The 19172-nt window shown below is 49.5% G+C and overlaps 2 protein-coding genes across 8 annotated transcripts in view; one reads left to right on the top strand and one right to left on the bottom strand.

Moving 5' to 3' along the window:
* The window catches only part of LOC105860105 (rho GTPase-activating protein 22), a 28991-nt gene extending 22444 nt beyond the window's left edge, over positions 1-6547 (top strand). Inside the window, exons 4-7 of the mRNA XM_012744580.2 lie at positions 655-728; positions 1327-1448; positions 2681-3557; positions 5978-6547. Coding sequence (XP_012600034.2) covers positions 655-728; positions 1327-1448; positions 2681-3557; positions 5978-6206 — 1302 coding nt within the window. The 3' untranslated portion in view covers positions 6207-6547. The remainder of the gene's footprint in view (positions 1-654; positions 729-1326; positions 1449-2680; positions 3558-5977) is intronic.
* A 7109-nt stretch (positions 6548-13656) lies between these two features.
* LOC142860949 (mitogen-activated protein kinase 8) overlaps positions 13657-19172 on the bottom strand; it is a 134578-nt gene continuing 129062 nt past the window's right edge. For 5 of the 7 annotated variants that reach the window (XM_076010236.1, XM_076010240.1, XM_076010237.1 and 2 more), the window contains one exon: positions 13657-17025. In XM_076010236.1, coding sequence (XP_075866351.1) covers positions 16880-17025 — 146 coding nt within the window. In that variant the 3' untranslated portion in view covers positions 13657-16879. Of the gene's footprint in view, positions 17031-19172 lie in introns of all 7 variants that reach the window. The other 2 variants (XM_076010242.1, XM_076010241.1) reach the window with 1 other exon arrangement.

Raw genomic sequence — 19172 nt, forward strand, 5'->3', positions numbered from 1 at the left:
GAGGTGGGCTGGCCGGGCAGCGGCATAGGCAGTCAGGACACAAACTCTGACTTTTCATGAATTTTCGTGGCACATGGATCCCGGCTAGAGGCCTGCTCCGTGGAAGGGGCTTCCCTGGGTTGGTCCAGGTGCCCAGCCCTGGCTGCCATACTGCAGGGACTCCTACTCCACCACCCATCCCCATGTCTGACTCAGGCCCCCAGGCCTGCCATGGGGCACGGAAACTAGGGCACCTTTTATCTACTATGTCCCGCCTCCTTCCCAGAAGAGCGTGAGCTGCCCCAGGACAGAGGCCGGTCTGCAGCCCCTGAGTCTGCAGCCTCAGAGGCCGAGTCTGCGGCTCGGGGCTGGGTGGACTGTTTGCCTTCCTATGGCTGTGCGGGAGACAAGGGGTTGTTACCTGGCAAATATTTGTGCCTTGATAAGTGGGCTGAATGCTGGCCCTGACATTCCTCCGTGGCCCAGCAGAGGCTCACCCCTCTAACCAGCTTCCCAAAAGCAAGTCAGCTCCCCAAGAGGCCATAGCCTGTCAGTGGTGGAGCCTGCTGGGCCAGGGCTGGGCGCATGGGCCACCGGCTTCTTGCCCACCCTTCCCCCAGGCCTGTCCAGGCAGGCTGTGTCTGAAATTCTGTGTTTTTCTCCTTCCTTCCCAAGGGGACTCTGGAGTTGGCTAAACAAGTGAGCAACCTTCCTCAGGCCAATTACAACCTGCTTAGATATATCTGCAAGTAAGTGGCATGGGGGGGGACTGCCCCCTCTTATACCTGCTCACCCCCCGATGCACACAGCCCCACTGACAGAGGGGCCTGGCTTGCACCCCCGCACAGCCTCACCGGGTGTGCAGCCAGTGGGGAGTGTGAAGAGCATGCCCTGAGCTCAAGGAACTTATGGTCTCGTGGGAGCAGGTGGTTCTAAACAGTCCCAAGTGGATCATTCCAAAAGGGACATACCCTCTGTCCCTCCTGAGAACCTCTCACCATCCTGCTCCCCCAGGTGTCTGCCCCTTGACCACAGCCCTTCCTGGTCCCCTCAGGCTCCGGGAGGGGCATGCTGGCATGGCCTTCCAGGGCACTCCCACTGCAGGCTGGAAGGTCATGCATCCTCCTTCCATGCAAGCCAGGTGCCCTTGCCCCAGTGGCCTTTGCTCCTGATGGCCCTTTGGGACCCCAGGGGAGGCTCTGCCCTCATCTGAGCCTGGCAGGGGCAGGCTGTGCCCGGCAGCCAAAGCCCACGGGCAGTAAGGCTGGGCGTGGGGTCCAGGCAGCTCCCAGCAGGCTGGGCATTAGAATTTGCTTCTTCACCAAGTGCTTCTTCCTTTCTTTGCAGGTTTCTGGATGAAGTTCAGTCCCACTCAAACGTCAACAAGATGAGTGTCCAGAACTTAGCAACTGTTTTTGGACCTAACATTCTACGACCACAGATAGAAGACCCAGTGACCATCATGGAAGGTGATGAGGGAGGCATGCCTGGGGGTTGTGGGGGCTGCTGCAGTCTGGGCAAGTCCTCAGAACCAGCCCAGCCCAGGGCCAGGCCTGCAGGAGGGATGGCTCAGGTGGCGTCTCCATCTCTGGGGACTTGGCAGGAGCCTCTCACTCCCCCACCTCCATGGGTCCAGCTGCAAAAGGAAAAGGAACTTTGCCCTGTGACTGGCAGCAGCAGGTCATCGGGCGCAGTTAGAGTGGCCACCGGTTGCTGTGACAGGAGAGACTGGGGGAGGGTGGGAGCAGTCAGCACTCTTGCCCTTGAACACACACAGATGTTTGTGCTTTACTTTTATGATAAAGTCATTGCCATAGAGTCCTGAATGTTGGAGTTTTGCAAGCCCTGGAGAATTTCTCCTCTATGATAAATAATGATAAAAAAAACCAACGGCAGCATGAGCTTTCAGTATGATGCTACTGAGAACTGTATGTGTATCACCTAATTTCAGTCTCACGACCAGCCCATGCTGTGGCCATGCCCCATTTTACAGATAAGGAAATAGGCCAGGAGAGGTGAAGTGACTCACCAGAGGCCAGTCAGCCACACATGCCAGAGGGCACCGTGCAGGCGGCAAGGAAGCTACAGCACTGCTCCCAGCCCGTGGACGGCTGCTCTGGTCTCCCAGGTGCCTTTGCCCAGGGCAGCACCTGGGCCTGTCCTTGCTGGGTCCTGGCCCCAGGTCTGGCGTGGCCAGGAAGAGCTGTGCTGGCTCCCGCCTGCCGGGCTGCTGGTGTGAAGGCCTGCCCTGCCTGCAGCACCTGCCTGCCTCGCCTGGTGCTTGGGCCTGGGAATCCTTGCTCCATGTTTCCAGGATTCCTAGTTGGTTTCAGCGGGAGGGCCCACTCAGGCACTCAGCCTTCCGTGCCCGCAGACCGCCCTGGCTTGTGGTCTTGGCTTGGCAGTGGGAAACGGGAGGGCTGGGGCAGCTGGACAGACACCGAGGCCCTTCCTTTGCTGCGGGGCTCTGCCTCCTGCGGCCTCGACTGGTGTCTGCGCTTCCTGGCAGCGGCGGGTAGTGCTGCCGGGCACGGCGCTTCCTCCCTGCTGGAGGCCGCGTCTGGGGAAGGCCCTTCTTGGGCGCTGTCCCATCGCCCCTGGATTTGGGGTGTGGAGGTCCGCCTGCTTCTGGGCGCAGGCCCAGGCGGCGGCGGGGCTGCAGCTCCCTCCCGCGCCCACACGAGGCCTCCTCTCACTGCAGGCACCTCCCTCGTGCAGCACCTGATGACCGTCCTCATCCGCAAGCACAGCCAGCTCTTCAGCGCCTCGGCCCCGCCAGCGCCCGCCGCCCCGCGCGGGGGCCCGCACTGCGCAGTGGGCTGGGGCCCCGAGGAGGTCTCGAGGGACAGCCAGGGAGGGCCCGGCGGCCCCGCTCTGCCCGCGCAAAGGACCTCGTCTCTGGACCGGGCCGCCGCGGCCGTGCTGGCCAGGGCCTCCTCCACGGGGCTGGGCAGCCGCCCCGCACCCGCCGGCCCCGCGAAGAAGGTGCAGACTCTGCCCGGCTGGAAGTCGTCCTTCCGGCAGCCGGGGTCCGGGTCCGTGAGCCCGAAGGGGGTTGGCTCGTCCCTGGAGGTGCCCATCATCTCCTCGGGCGGGAACTGGCTCATGAACGGGCTGTCCACGCTGCGCGGCCACCGCCGGGCCTCGTCGGGAGACCGGCTCCCGGACTCGGACTCCGCGCAGAGACTCTCCACCTACGACAACGTGCCGCCGCCCAGCCTGGCGCCCGGCACGCCCAGCGCGGCCAGCAGCGCGTGGTCCTGGCCGTCGTGGGGCGAGGCCTCGGCGGGGGCCTCGCTCAGCAGCTGCACGGCCTGCCGCGCCAGCGACTCGTCGGCCCGCAGCTCGCTGCACGCCGAGTGGGCCCTGGAGCCGTCCCCGCTCCCCAGCGACAGCGAGGACCGCCACTCCCCGGGCCCCGGCCGCAGCGCGGACGAGGCGGGCGGCCGCGAGCCCAGGGAGCCGGGCAGCCCGGTCCGGGAACGCGCGCGCCGCTCCGAGGCGCTGCAGGGCCTGGTCTCGGAGCTCAGGGGGGAGCTGAGCCGGCAGAGGGCTGAGTATGAGCTGAGTATGAAAAGGTAAGGGCCGCGCGGGCCCCCTTGCTGGAGCGCTGTGCCCCGCTGGCCCTGACAGCAGGCCTGGGCAGGCGGGCGGGAGCCGCGGCGCTGGGGACAAGGGGGCGGCGGCGGGGACCTGTCTCTGGAAGGCTCTGGCGCTGGCTGGCCTGGCAGGCAGGCAGCTCCAGGAATACCTGCTGAGGGCACCGGTGCCTTTGCCAAGGGGGGTTCAGGCCCAGTAGAGGCAGGGCCCGGGCTGTCCCATGCAGAGCCCACTAGCTCAGGTGCTGTGCTCGGAGGCCCCAGGCCAGGCAGGGGCGCGGACTGCGGTCAGAACCCAGTTTCCGTGCCGAGGCAGCCTCCCACGCACATCACAGCTCGCTGGCGCTATCCAGGGGGCTGCAGGGGCCAGGTTCTTCCGCTGGGGTCAAGGGCAGACCGCACTGGGCTCCTGTCAGCGCCTCAGGCCCCTCAGCCACGCTGGCCCCAGGTCCCAGCAGCTGGCTGCCCTGTGTCCAGGGCCCACATGGGGGCGGGTTTGAGGTGTCCTTTCTCCAGCAGGGACGGGAGTGGGTGGAAGGCATTCTTGCGGCCGTTTGAGCCTGGGGTTTCCACCAGAAGCTGGAATGGCAGCCCTGGGCCCTTGCTCTGCTGACAGCCGTGTCCTGGGCACCAGGGAGTGCCAGGCACGCCCAGGCCAAGTGGGGGCAGGGGAGAGATGGAAGGGGGACCTTGAGAGCAGAGGCCCCTGCCATGGGGGAGGTCATGGCAGGCAATGCTTGAGCCAGGACTGGGAGGACCAAGGCACGGGCTGAGCAGAGGAGCAAGGAACCGGCGCAGGTGTGCCCGGGGTGTAGCCTTGTTGGGGAGACCCGAGAATGTAGGCCCTGGTCTGGAATTCGCCAGGCAGAGGAGCCGTGGCGCCCTCCACAGACCCGGTGCCAGGCGGTAACTGAGCTCCGGCACGAAAGCCGCGGGGCTGGACGTCTCACTGTACAGAAGGCTGCCCGCGGCCGGCGGCAGGCGGCGTCTCTCTCCCGGCTGTCTGCAGAGCCGCGGGCGCGGGCACGGCTCCTCAGGGAGGATGCAGTGCTGTTGGTGGCTCTGCTCAGACTGCCTGGGCTGGAGTTCGGCCCCACCAGGTGTCGGCTGAGTGTCCCCGGCAGCTCCCTGTGCCAGTGATCTCCCCCATCTGTCCTGAGGACTAAGTGGTCAGTGGGTGGCAGGGCTCGGCACCTCCAGAGTGCCTGGGAACCTCCTCGGCGTGTATGAACCCCTGCTCCGGGGCTGGAGGGAAGACGCGGTCCCCAGAGGAAAGGGACAGCAGTGGTAGCCCTTGCAGAGGGGTTGTCGTCCTGGTTGGAGGGAGGGAGGATGTCGAGTGAGGAGGGTCTCTGAGCACAGGAGGGAAGGTGGGGGACTAGCACCCATCCTGCCCAGGCCTTGGGGAATATGGGCCCTGTCCTGGGCACATACAGAGTCACTGGATGGGGACGGGAGTGGCTCAGTGTCCTGCCTAACCTGGTTGGGAGCCAGCCTCCCTTCGTGCAGTCCCCAAAGAGAATCTGTTGTCTGTAAAGTCCCAGACACTGTGCTGGGTGCTGGGGACACAGCTGTGGCCCCAATTGATCAAAATATCTGCCTGCATTCTTATTTAGGGGGCAGGGGGACAGAGACCATAAATAAGATACCTTTTTAAAAATACATGGTGTGGGCTGGGCAAGGTGGCTTACGCCTGTGATCCCAGCACTTTGGGAGGCTAAGGCAGGAGGATTGCTAAGGCAGGAGGATTGCTTGAGCCCACGAGTTTGTCACCAGCCTGGGCAACATAGTGAGACCTCATCTCTACAAAAAATAGAAAACTTAGCCAGGTGTGGTGGTGCATACCTATAGCCCCAGCTACTCAGGAGGCTGAGGTGGGAGGATTGCTTGAGCCCAGGAGTTCGAGGTTACAGTGAGCTGTGATCGCACCACTGTACTCTAGCCTAGATGACAGAGCGGGACCCTGTCTCTTAAAAAAAAATTGTAAGAGTTTTGTATATATTGCAGATACTAGGCATGGAAGTGATTACCCAGATAGCTGCCATGTCTGGCTTGGGCATGGGGACCCTGGGGGGAGCCAGGAGGGAGGCTGGGGCAGGACAGCAAAGGTTAGGGGACAATTTGAGCCTTGACGGGACCTGTGCTGCTTCCCTCAACTGGCAGGCGACCCCCCAGCAGGACAGGTGGCTGTGCTGGCGCAGCAGGTGCTCTTTATTTTAGTGAGGACTAAGATTTCATGAGGACAGGGCGATTACAGGCCACGGGGAGCCGCTGGGGCTGTTGCGGGTAAAGTCTGGGTCCTCGGGAGGCCTGGCCTCCCCTGCGGTGAGTGCTAGAGGGCCGAGGCCAAACCCAGCAGGCCAGAGCCTAAAACCGGGTGTCTCTTCTTGGTCTTCAAGACTCGAGGAGGACAGTGCGGACCTGAGGCGGCGCGTGTCCTGCCTGGAGGAGGAGCTGGAGCAGGAGAAGAAAAGGAACGTGCTGCTGGAGATCAAGCTGCGCAACTCCGAGCGGGCGCGCGGGGACGCGGAGCGGAGGAACCAGCTGCTGCAGAGGGAGATGGAGGAGTTCTTTTCGACCCTGGGAAGCTTGACTGTTGGTACGAAAGGTGCCAGAGCCCCTAAGTAAAAGGAAAGGCAGGGGAGGAAAATAAAAATAAAAGGAGCCATGCCCCTTCTGTGCTGTCTGCTGGCCTCCCGCCACACGAGGAGCCACGGCCCTCTGGAGCCCTCTGGAGGCTCCAAGCCCTCTGGAGCTTGGACAGAGGCCTTCGAAGAGCAGGGAGGATCCGGCACCCCAGGCAGGATCCGAATGCTGCTCCAACCAGGTGGGGCCTGGCGGGTGTCAGAAAGGGGCAGCGTTTAGCCCCTCACCCAGGAAAAGTCCCCCATGGCCACCTAAATGGATGGCACCCAGGATCTGGGTAGCCACCAGGAACAGTTTGCTTTATTAAATTTGCTCAGAAAGCATGATGCCGCCTTACCCGATTTATTCTGTGTTGCTGTACAAAATGGGGTTTACCAAGTGACCGCCACTGTTTCAGGCAGGGCTGGGTGCCCCGGGGTGTGCCGTGGAGGAAGGAAGGCCTCCAGAGGTGGCCTGTGTGGCCCTGGGAGCACCTGGCCTGGTTGGCGAGGGGGGATCTGTGCAGACCCCGTGCCTTCGGCTCCATCACCCAGGCGCGTAAGGCAAGATGCCTTCCCTCCCTCCCTGTCTGAGCCATCTGTGCCTCTGAGCTGGGTGCTGTCTAGGGCGGTCCCCTGCCTTCCGCCACAAGCTGCTCTCGTTGCTTGGCCCTAGCTGTGCCCCAGGGTTGGTGCCTGTGGCGGGAGTGCGGGCCGGGTGCTGCTTCTGCGCCCTGGCAGCGCGGTGACTGTGGCATGCGTCCACAGGAGAGCTGAGCCAAGGCGGGGACGTGCTTGCTCAGTCCTCCAGGTGCCCACCCCTCACACGTGGCCCTGCCCATCCCCGTGCTCTCTGGGAGAGCGTGCTAACCCCGTGCCCTTCCCTGCTGTTCCTCTCCTGCAGTTCGTCCTCAGACGTCAGGGCCCCAGCAGGGCCAGGCCCGCCCGCACCGCACAGCCAGGCCCCGACCAGAGCTCCCGGCCTCGGGCACAGCAGCGTCAGAGCTGCCTTCACCTGCTCCCTCACAGCGTCCCAAGGTGGCCTCTCGCTGCCCCCTGCAGGGGGTTTGGGGGAGAGTGGTGGTCACCAAAGCACCCCGATTTCTGACCACTGTCTTTGCAGAAGTCATTCAGGCCAACCAACATATATAACCTGGCACATAAACTGTCACATACAAACCTACAACACCTGGCCTGTTGAGACGGGCCAAGGCTTTAAATGCCAGGGTGTCAGCGCTCTCAGGAAATGCTAGTTCCTCACCATGAAGTGCAAGCCCAGAGGGCTGAGCCAGGCAGGTGATTCCCATGGTGGGTAGCCAGCTGCTGGCCGTCCCTGGCAGCTAACTGGTGACCGCACCAACTAGGAAGCTGGGCGCCTGCCGCGGCCTCTGGCAGGATCAGCGGTCAGGGCATTGCTGGGAGCTCGGAGTGGCCAGTGGAGAGCCATTGTCTGCTCTCGCCACTGCCCTGGCGAGTGGCCATCTGAGTGCCTGGAGCTTCCCCAAAGTGAAATGCTGCCCCCGCCTATTCAAGGAGAAAGAGAAAAGAACATGAACATGAGGCGACTTTGACTCCTCACGATAACCCAGTAAGGTAGCAAGTGGCCCCACTCTCCCTAGTCAGAGGAGAAACTGAGGCTTAGAGAAGTTGGGTGGGAACACATTCTTACAATCCTACTGAGTTCCCGCCCCACAGTCCTGGAATTCTGCTGACTCTGGAAAGAGATGCCACCAGGCTATAAGAGAGCAGAGAAGACCAAAGCGGTTTCGCATGATGAAAGGAAAGTTGTCTGCTCAGTCTTAGCCACTACTACTGGCAAGGCTCAGCATCGGGCCAAGTCAGTCCAACGTACGGCACATAAGCACGTGAGCCACGTCTGCCACCTGCTGGCAAAACTAGGGCCTGCAAACAGTTTGTATCTGAATTTTTTTTTTTTTTTTTTGAGAGAGTCTCACTCTGTTGCCCAGGCTAGAGTGCTGTGGCATCAGCCTAGTTCACAGCAACCTCAAACTCCTGGGCTCAAGTGATCCTCCTGCCTCAGCCTCCCGAGTAGCTGGGACTACAGGCATGCGCCACCATGCCCGGCTAATTTCCTACATATTTTTAGTTGTCTGGCTAATTTCTTTCTATTTTTAGTAGAGACGGGGTCTCACTCTTGCTCAGGCTGGTTTCGAACTTCTGAGCTCAAATGATCCACCCGCCTAGACCTCCCAAGTGCTAGGATTACAGGTGTGAGCCACCACGCCCGGCCCTTATCTGAAAATTAATTGGCACTATTCAGAAGTCTCTCTGTAGCCAGCACTCCCCGCCTTGCCTGCGAAACATCTGACTTCTGACTCTCCTGCACACAGAGCACTGTGGCTGGCCGGGGGGCGCTCTGGCCTACTATCCCCACCCACCCCATCCACTTCTGCTGCTCCAACTGAGTTACATTTACTCAATCTGTTCCCCAACCTTGTTGTAATGACACCAGTTAATATTAACTGAATCAATGAATTATGAACATGAACAGATAGGACATTAATTCTTTGGAACCCTAGTGAAATTCTTTAGAAAGATTCAGTATAGGCAAGTCGCTAAAAATATTCTCAAATTAAATATGGATGAACCAACCATACAATAGTGGAAGACTGGTAAAAATCTAGGATTCTGCTCTCAGATTATAACAAAAGCATTTTAAAACTTGTGTTGGACTTTAAAAAAACCTGGAAATTGTGAATATCTCACACTGAAAAACAAAAGGGTTGGCAAAGACTGACGAATGTACATTTTTTTTAAAGTTAGGAAACAGTTTTAAGGTCATGTGGTGTGTATGTGTATGGGGGGTGGAAAGGGAGGGAGAGAAGAGAGACTCTGTTTTAACTGGCTTTTGAACGTTGACCAAGAATGAATCATATTCATTCTGCTTCCAAATGGAATCCATATATCCACGTTTCCCTGGCCTGTGGGTAATACATGGAGTCAGTAACAGTGACATTTCACAGACTCTCTCCGACCCGAGTCCCCTGCAGAGCCCTCCCAACATCCTAAGCAGCTCTGTCACAAGTCTCCCGAGATCCCAGCGGAGGCGCCATGACATTGCACCACGTCGCCGCTGCCTGTCTTGTAGTCCCGTGTCCACCAAGAACCACCACCTTTGCCGGAATCGCCACCTTCTCTACCAGGCACATCACTGCTACTTGCGTCTCCCACCAAGCCCTGCTGACAGCTGAGCCCACGGGTCTCCAGGTGTGTTGTGGTCTGTGAAAACAGTAGGGAGACAAAGCTGTGGAAAGCTTTTTGGCAAACACCGAACAGCTTGGTTTGTGGGAAAATGTCTAAGGTGAGGATAACTTCGCAGAGCAGTGGTTGTTCTAAGTGCCTTGCATGCATATGTCATCTACTCCCTAAAAGTGTAGGTGACATTATTCTCTGCACTGTGCAGCTGAGGACATGGAAGCACAGAGAAGTTAAGGGCCACAGCAGAGCAGCGTGCACAGAGACGCAAAGTGTGTGCTGCGAAGGAGTCCAGCTGGAATGGGCATGGTGGGAATGACATGAAATAGAACCAGAACCATGTTCAGCTGTTCTAATTGTTAATAAAAATTCAATATTGGCTTTGAGGCATTTTTCTCAAATGAGGAATTATTCTTAACAACCACGAAAAGTTTGGGACGACTGGGAATGAGAGGATGACTCGGGTCTGAGTGCACAGCAGTTCTCAGGTGTGAGGCCACACAAAAGGCTTGCCTTTCTCTTCAACAGTTCTCCATATCTTAAACCAGTTCTATTTCTATCCAAGGCTAAAACCATCCATTTTACATTGGGCTTTACACTGATTATTTTCATCAAAGTACATATTTTCCTGTCACCATGGCAACCCCATGAGGGGTGCCCCATCCTCCTGTGCTGTGAAGTAGAGCCTGGCTCAGCCTGGTAGAGACTTCCCCAAGATGGCCTCAGCTTTCCACCTGGAGCTGTGGCTCACCTGGACCTGCAGGATCCAGCAGATCCCAGCCTCTCTGGGACCTTGTCTCGTAAAGACACCTTTGGTTTGTCCCTTTTTAACTCGTTCTGACCTCTTCAGTCTACCTCTCTCTTCTCTGAAGACACTGTCATGACTTTACGTTTCCTGCCAAGTTTTCGAAAGTACTTTTGTTACCTGCTTCGCCACTCACTCACTGCTTGGCAATCAGAACTATGCCCCACTTGTCTAGGTAATTCTAAAAGTCTCGCATGTGCTACATGCCACAGGAATCTCTCTCCTATCTTCTTCCATTGTGCACAAAATGATGCTAATGAAAACAGAAGGACCGGGCAAGCAGATGACTCAACCCTCACGAGGAAAGACACAGGTCTACAGGCAGGTAGGGGAGCAAACCAATTATTCCCCTCTTCCCACCCCCAGAACTGTCAGTGGCGACTTGACACCATATCTGACATGTGTTCTGCCACAGAGCCTTCAAACTGGGATGTACAAATTGGAAACCACACCGAGTGTATTCTCCCACACCAGCTCTTGCCTGCTGCCCAATCATCAGGGCTCTAGACCTTCTTACCCAGCTCCAGACGCTAACCTGCGTGCCTTCGCCTATGTCATGGCAACGCTTCTGAATAAGCCCCTTCTTTTCCATTCCCACTGCTCTCTCAACTGGATACCTCTGGCTTCCAGTCACCAATCTCCACACCTCTGGCCTAACTAGACTTGCTTCCGCTGTCAGTGACTGTCCTAAAACAAGGGTCTGGGCTTATCACTCCTCACACACTACAATGGGTTCCTGCCACCTACAAAATAAAGATAATTCCTGATGTTTTCAGGTCTGATCCTCAGCTTGTTTCGGTGTTTCAGTTCTGAACCTCCACTTGTCAGTCTCATCTCCCATTTCTTCACACACCCACACCCATACCCATGCCAGCCATTCCTCATTCCTTGCCCAGGCACTTTCTTTTAAATTCCCTTGGCTCCTCCTTAGCCTCCAACACCCTTCCTCTCTAAACCTGCCAAGGCTCAAAATACACATCCTTTATAAAACTCTCCTTTCATCTACTGAGTCCCTCTGCCTGTGTCCCTTCAGCATGCTCCTTGTTCCTCTATGTAACACTATTTCAATCAGGTGGTCTAGACTGTCATCTGTTTTTGTCTCTCCTCACTCCTAGCACATGGTCTCAGATGTATATGCTTTCCTTAATCATTAACAGATGAAATTAAATGAAATACATGTTAGAAGCCTCACATTTACAAAGCATATGTGAAGTATCTTTTAGGTTCAAATGAAGTCCAAAGAAATACTTGTATTTATTTAAACTCTAACAGGTCTAAAATAAACCTTGAAACCACAAAATCAACACAAAGCAATCTTCATTTACATAGTTAATGGACCTTTTAAGAAATAATACTAAGAAAATGCAGTATGTCAATTAAAAAGGATGAATTACTCCATTTTATGACTGGGTAAAAATATAAAAAAATCACTAAAGTAGTAACAAGTTTAAACTCAACGTTCTGATGTCTGCCTTTGCCTCTTTCTCCTTGGAGACCACTCCAGTGACTGCGCCAGGCCTGCAGAGGCATGGGCTGAGGTCCCCAGGTCAAAGTCCAGCCCCTGTCCCCTCTCTTCTCCTCAGACATGGGAAGCATGAGTACCAGGCTTATCTGGGGCAAGAGTCGAGCAGAATGGACAGCGTCATTGTTCAGAGGTTGGGACAGAATGTAGCGAGTGACCCTGTTTTCCCACACAGCAGCCCACCCAATGTAGGCAAAAAAGATAAACACAGCAAAAGCTGGAAATACACTCAGAGCCAAAACCCTCTGCTGTTTTGAAACAGGACTCAGTTTTAAACACTTATTTTTGCCACATGTACATGATGGCTGCTGTCTCAAATGATTACCAAGAAACAGGTTAAAGGCGTTGAAGCAAAGTTTCTTTTTTAGGTAAACTTTCTCCAGCAATTTCCAACATCAGAAAAGCAAAACCAGATCAACCAGAAAACCAGGGCAATAGTTTGGGCTCTTTACAATCTACAAAATTCAAATCTAAGAAATTTGTCTTAGTATTTTAATAATACTCCTTTACCCAATCGATAGGAAATCCTAAAATTGCTAAGAAAAACTTCTTACCACAAATTTTTATTTTGTTTTCAATGAAAAAAACTTAATTTCAAAATTTTCATACCAGTTTTTTCTTTTTTATTTAAAATATTATAACCATTGACATACTAGGTAACACTGTTTACATTCCAGTGGTGCATGTTTAATGACTAGGGCATGAATGATTAAAAACCACGATAATGATCTCAGCATTCCCTACAAAGTGCCCCATTTTGTTTTAAAGAGAGGAGAGGGGAAGGGAGGGGAGGGGAGGGGAGGGGAGAGGAGGGAAGGAGGAGAGGAACTGGAACACAGGAAGGAGAGGCATGAAGAAGGAAGGTACAGGGGGAAAACAAATGTCAATTATCATACTTCGGTTTCCAGGTCTGACAACCTGCTGAACAGGATAAACTGTAATGAGAAAATAGATGTCACAGTCCAGGTAGACAGCTACTTCAGTTTAACTTCATCATTCGGCTAAAAGATTAACAGCTTCTCAAAAATATACCAAATATTGGGCCTACAAAAGTAATTTATTTCTTTGTAAAATTTACTAAGATTTACTCCTTATGTAAAATGTAAAGAATGGACTGCTATCACGAGCAGGTTTCTACTTACAAAAACAGACATTAACAATGTCAACCAGCACATCTACCACAATTCTCCAAGATACACAGTGAAAGATTTTACACTTGATGTCTCCTACTGATGCAAGGTATATATTTTACATACTTACTGGTGTTGTGTCAACATTGGCTGAAAAGTATTGAACACACATTTGTAATTCACACTCAGTAAAGATCTAACAGTAAGGGCAACAGCTGACTTGGGAAAGCATAGAAAATTAGTGTGAGGTAGTTCAATAAAAACCTAGTTTAATTTGTAAGTCATTGTGAGAATAGAACATTGTGCAAAACTAATCCACAGGTAATATTTCTCAAAAGTTTCAGTAACAAAGAGAATCTAAACCAGAAATGGCCAGAAAGTATTACTCTTATTAGACTCTCCATAAGAGCACTTAACTAAGAGCAGTCAGTTTGAAATTAATTAGGACTTTTGTTTTCCTTACACGTTTTCTAATCGTACCCCAAACTACATATTTCTGCTTCAATGCCCTTTACCTCTTTATCTTTCTTGCTATTAAGGAAAAATTAGTTTCCTTTAACTCACGAAAAACCTAAGAGGGATGATCAGTAGAAACACAATGCACAGTAAGATGCAACAGCGTATGGAGGGCGGCATTAAGGGCTGCTAATGACAGAATGGTGGCATGTGGGTTTCTACTGCAAGGGAAGTTTACTGGGGTCATGGGGCTTCATGCATCCACTCTACAGCTAATGTGTGACTAATGAACAACACTCACAAACTACACGAGTATTTTTGAAAATATACGATGTTTTTACCTCAAAATGTTGTGCAGGCTACACCAGGCAACACTGAATAGTTAAGTCTTCATACATGTAGCAGATACTGGCTGACAGAGTAAACCAAGTCTTATCTGTAACCAAGGAATGCTGACTTCACTATCAGACACCGATGTCCTCTTCACCTTTTCAGACAACACACCAGGATTAGCACAGAACAGACAGTGAACGGCTCACAGGAAAGTCTGCTGCTTCACAGTCACGCTTCTCCATGCCGTGACGGGGCTGTGCGGTAGCCTGCTCATTTAAGAGGCTGGTTTTCTCTTAGGAAGCCTGGTGTGAAGGCGCTGAGCCTCCCCAACTTGGAGGAGTGCACGCCAGGAACAAGCAGCAGCCAAAGGTGCGCGAAAAGCTGAAAGCTGCTCAGCACGCAGCACAGAAGAGCTGAGACGCTCTAGCCATGGACATTAGCATTAAGCGATCCCGACGGTTTTACAAATGGTCAGTATGCATTAGAAGGTAAGAGAATAGTAAACAGGAAGGCATGTGGAAAGGACTGGTGTCTCCTTCCTAACCTACAAAGCTGAATAATAAATCTTGGTCAACATAATTTTCTGACAGTAAGACAGCAGGTATATTAACTGTATAAAATTGAAAAACCAAAATTATAGGATAGGAAAGGTGGCTTTACGTAAGTACTAGTGGATAGAAATGTTATTTATAATTTCTCTTAAAAAAGTGTTTAAGATGCTTTACAGATTATGAAATAGCCGGGCATGGTGGCGCATGCCTGTAGTCCCAGCTCCTCAGGAAGCTGAGGCAGGAGGATCGCTTGAGGAGTTTGACGTTGCAGTGAGCTATGATGGCGCCGCCACTACACTCCAGCCAAGGCAACCAAGCGAGACCTCGTCTCAAAAAAAAAAAAAAAGATTATAAAATAAAAACCAATATATATTTAGCTTAACAAATTTAAAAGAAGGGAAGCTGTATTTAAACATAGTGTTTTAAAAACCTAGGGCACACAACATTTAACAAACAGATCTTGTTTTTAGGATACAATTTGTTAAGTATTTTGGGTTACATTAAGTAATATGAGTTTGTTTTCTTTGAATTCAACTGAAACATGATGGTTGGCAAGTAGGAGCTGGCATTTACAAGTGACACAGTATTCAGTACGCCTGGTTTTCCTTGCTTAACCAAAATATGTATTGACAGAGATGGCTTATCAGCAATCCAACATGAAATATGGGAGTCTTGAGAAAGTGCAATGGTGACATACTCTTAGAGAAAATAAAGCTAATTAATTAACTGTCAAATGAACAAACTAAGAACACATTCATGCTCAAATTTCTGCTAAAATTGTGATTCCAATCCTGCGTGTCTACAATTCAAGAAGTGCTGTAGTCTTAAGACTTGAATTTCCCTAATAAAATTACGGCATCATGTTGTATGAATAGAAAAGGGACTAATAACAAGGTGGAGGGCACTAGAAATCATGACTCTAAACCATGGAAAAAAAACTTGCTGTTTCAAAGTATATAAAAAGGCTAAGGGATTTTAATCTTAAATATTGCACATTAACAATGACCTAAAATATCTTGCTGAAAAGGAATTCTGCACTAAGCATATGAATAAAATGCCAAGTGAACTTTCAGACATTGCATGTTGAGCTGCATCTGTTTTTGTTTCTCTTGGCCATGAATTCCAAAGAGCTTTCTCCCTAGAACCTTGCCACTTATTTAAGTATGCATTTCCCAGTTCACTACGTTAAATCCCTCTTGTTCCAGAGATAACAAAAGGTGCTTGGGCTTGGGTTATATTACAGATAATGTATTTCAGAAATAATGAGACTCCAATAACATTTTACTTAGGAAAAATTCAGTTATAGAGAAATAATTCTGCAGATACAAAATGTAAACAGTTAACATACACTTGTCAGGAGCAGCACCATTCTTAACACTACTCGACATCCACATTGTGTGTTATATTGAAAATCAGGTATAAAAAATGAAAGACTCAGACCAAATAACCACCATTTATGCCTGCTCTGCTCAATGTGAAGAAACAGTCCTTAGAAAATGATATCCTATATATGGCTGTGTGCTACTATTTTCAGATGAACGGTATATATTGCTCATTTGATACATCACCTACACAAATCTAAGTAGGCTTTGGAACCTCCCGACAATAAGAATAGATACAATTATGCTATAGGTAGAATCAAATGGCCACAAACACCAGGAGAACTGGTGCTCGACTGGCATGCCAAGTAACAGGCAAGTGGAAAGGGCCTGCCGCTGCAGGAAATGGAAAGACCAGACTCTAAGAACACTGCTGGGGCCTACAGCCTGAGTAGATTAACTCAGTATATACAAAAACAGGCTCATAGCTAGTAGAAGTGAACCATCTGTTTATTTGCATTGAAATGTATTATTCATGAAGTATCCTCTTGACTTTATGCGATCATAAACTTTGAGCATGCCACAAATTTGCAGAATACACCATATTCTTTGTACTTGACTTTTGTTGGGTAGGGTGGGGAGGTAAGAAGGTGGTGGTGGAAGCCCAGCATCCTCAAAGACATGCTCTGAGTTATTCTGCCACTTAGATGATGGGGCTTTTGCCAAAATTAAGTAGGATGCCTACCAATTGTTGTAACTAAATTAGGATTGGCAAGTAGCAAATATTGGAGGTCTCTTAACACGTTCATCATTTACAGTAGTTATTCCTGAATATAACTGGCTACGGGTTATTTTCCCTCATTCCTCTGGGGTTATTTCATTGATAAGCACATAACCCTGAAGGATAGTATCATGAACAAAACATCTGAAATAAATTCTAATAAAAAAAACTATAAAAATCTTAAATAATTCAAGATATAGGCAAGTCACCACATAATAGTTGCTTTGATAAAATCTTACAAATTCAGTAAAAAAAAAAATCAGCAGCATAAGATAAAGCAAATATGCAAAAAATTTAAACCATATTAAAATAATTAGGTTTACATTATACAGTTAATTACAGCAAAAAATACAATACAGTTTTGTTGCTGTTTTAAAACACAACTTAGGTTTTAAATTACATCACTTGAAATTAAAAAAAATAAGCTACTTTACTACAAAATGAATCCTACATTTTTTTGAAAAATCACTCAAAAATAAGACCACTGAATTATTTTCAAAGTAGTTCTATCAATGACTAACCGACTCCCCGTCCCTCCCCCACCCTACCCGAAGGCCCAAGTAGTCATCTACAGCAGCCCAGAGGTCCAGCTGATGCTTCTAGACTGCTGTCTGTATCTGAGGCCAAAGTCGGATCTGTTGACATTGAAGACACATCATTGACAGACGACGATGACGATGGATGCTGAGAGCCATTGATCACTGCTGCACCTGTGCTATGAGAAACAAAACAGCAAATCAGTTGCAGACAGAGTTGCACACTGAGCTACTTGCACTGTCCTCCCTCCCTCCAGTAGCCAGTAACTTTTCTCTTGGGTTCAAAAGGCTCACTGAGGATAATTACAAATGATATTCAAACAACACTGACTTATAAACGCTCCTCATTGCCAGCTATGAGGAAAGAATCTTGAAAATGTCTCAAAACCTGGAGTCCTGTCCTTTTTATGAATTTGTTTTTTAGTTCAAGGCAAGAATTTTAAGTCTAAGCCACGTTTGGAAATGGTCCTATAGCAAGATCCATAAATGGGCTTCAAGGTGTGTGTGAATAGTACTGATAATACATGCAAAACTATCTATATTGAATTTTACTGGAAAAAGAATCTTAAAGGACTATATGACTACTAAAGTTAGAAACTTCTCTACAAAAAATTATTTATGATAACTTCTCACTAAAAAGGAAATGTCCAAATGATATTTCTGGTATATCTTATTTCAAAGCAAAAGCCAAGACAAAGAATAAAATCATTTTAATTGGAAGGAACCTTAGTTTAATTGCCCCAGTTTACATGAGGTTATGTAATTTTCCAAGGTCACTCAAGTGATCTAGTTAGGTAAACTCAGGTCTTCTTATTTGTATTCTAATAGTTGATAAACAAAAATATGGATTTATTAAGTAGATAAAGTAGGAACAACTATTTCTTTTACCAAAAGTATTACCTATCAAGCATTTCCTAGATTTTAAAAAGTAACAGAAATATTTGATCTAAGGGTTGGGAAGAGAAAAGGAATGATTTACCCTGGAGATAAAGAATATGTTAAAGGCAACTCATGCACTAGGTTATGTGGTATTGAATCACATGACCACTAAATAAGGGTCTGTCCACATTTGAATAATCAAGTAATACAAAGTTCTCAAAAACACATTTATGGAATAAAATCAATGATTTACAAACTGAAACTGAGCAGAATTTCTGAGGGTGAGGTTCCGGGCACCCAACAATGTTGAAGTCAAACAGACTGAAAACCATTGCTCCTGAACCCAGCATCTCAGTGTTTGAGATTATCTTCCCATTCTGTGCAGATGAGCAATCAAACATTTAAATATTAAAGGTCCTCTGAGAGCTTTACTTCAAATGCAACTAGGAAACAGGAAGGGTAGAGAGAATAGGCAAGTCTTTAGGGCAGTGGGGAGGAGACTGGGAGAGGAATGGAATGAAACCAGAAGGAACAGAGTAGGTGATGGGAACTGAAATGGGACAGAAAAGCAGGCTGATATTTCAGGCCTTAATAGAAGAGAGGAAAAAGAGAAAGGTGATAAACTCCTAGATTCAAGAAAGGGCCATTAGGTTCCTAGCCAGACTGAAAATGAGACACTACGTTACAACACTACGTGCCTTTTGACTGAACGGCATAGTATATACACCATACAGAGCACACCATAGCTAGCTTCTAAAATTTGTACTCAAACCATAAAAGGGCCACCGTATATATCTTTTATATATACCTGTAGTTCAGGATGTCTTTTATTTTATTCAAATTTCTTAATCTGATAAAAATGAACTTTTAAATGTATCATGATTAGTTAACTTTTTAATTGGAAAACCAAGTACCTAAGAAAAAGAAAAACACTTGTTTTCTATAAACTTTAAAGGAATAAATTCTCAAATATCTGAATGGCAATAATATAGAAAATCTTTAATCTCAAAAATCTAGGTCATTTAAGCAAACTGATTCTAATATTAGCTGAACAAAAATAAAGATAAGAAGGCAATCCATTGGGAGAAATAACGTAATTCATTTTTAAAATCAAGTAGAAATGGTACTGTAATTATCTGATAGTTTGATTTATCAAAGACCATTTCTTTTCTGTCCTTGTCCACAACCAGGAACTGTGTGTACAAAATGAATATTTTTATCACAGCTTAATTTACTAACATTCTCCTTTGCAAGCTCTGAGAATCCAGAAAAAGTCTAGAAACCTCAAGTCCTTTCTACTGATGTACTCTGTGACCATAAGCACGTGTTGGCTTGGAATCAAATTATTCCTTTTTAAATTAAGAACAAACACAATAGCTCTATCTGTCTCATGAGATTATTATGTTTACTCAAATATTTGACACCTGGGATGTGCCATTCAC

The sequence above is a fragment of the Microcebus murinus genome, chromosome 14 (genome assembly GCF_040939455.1).
Source record: "Microcebus murinus isolate Inina chromosome 14, M.murinus_Inina_mat1.0, whole genome shotgun sequence".
NCBI lineage: Eukaryota > Metazoa > Chordata > Mammalia > Primates > Cheirogaleidae > Microcebus > Microcebus murinus.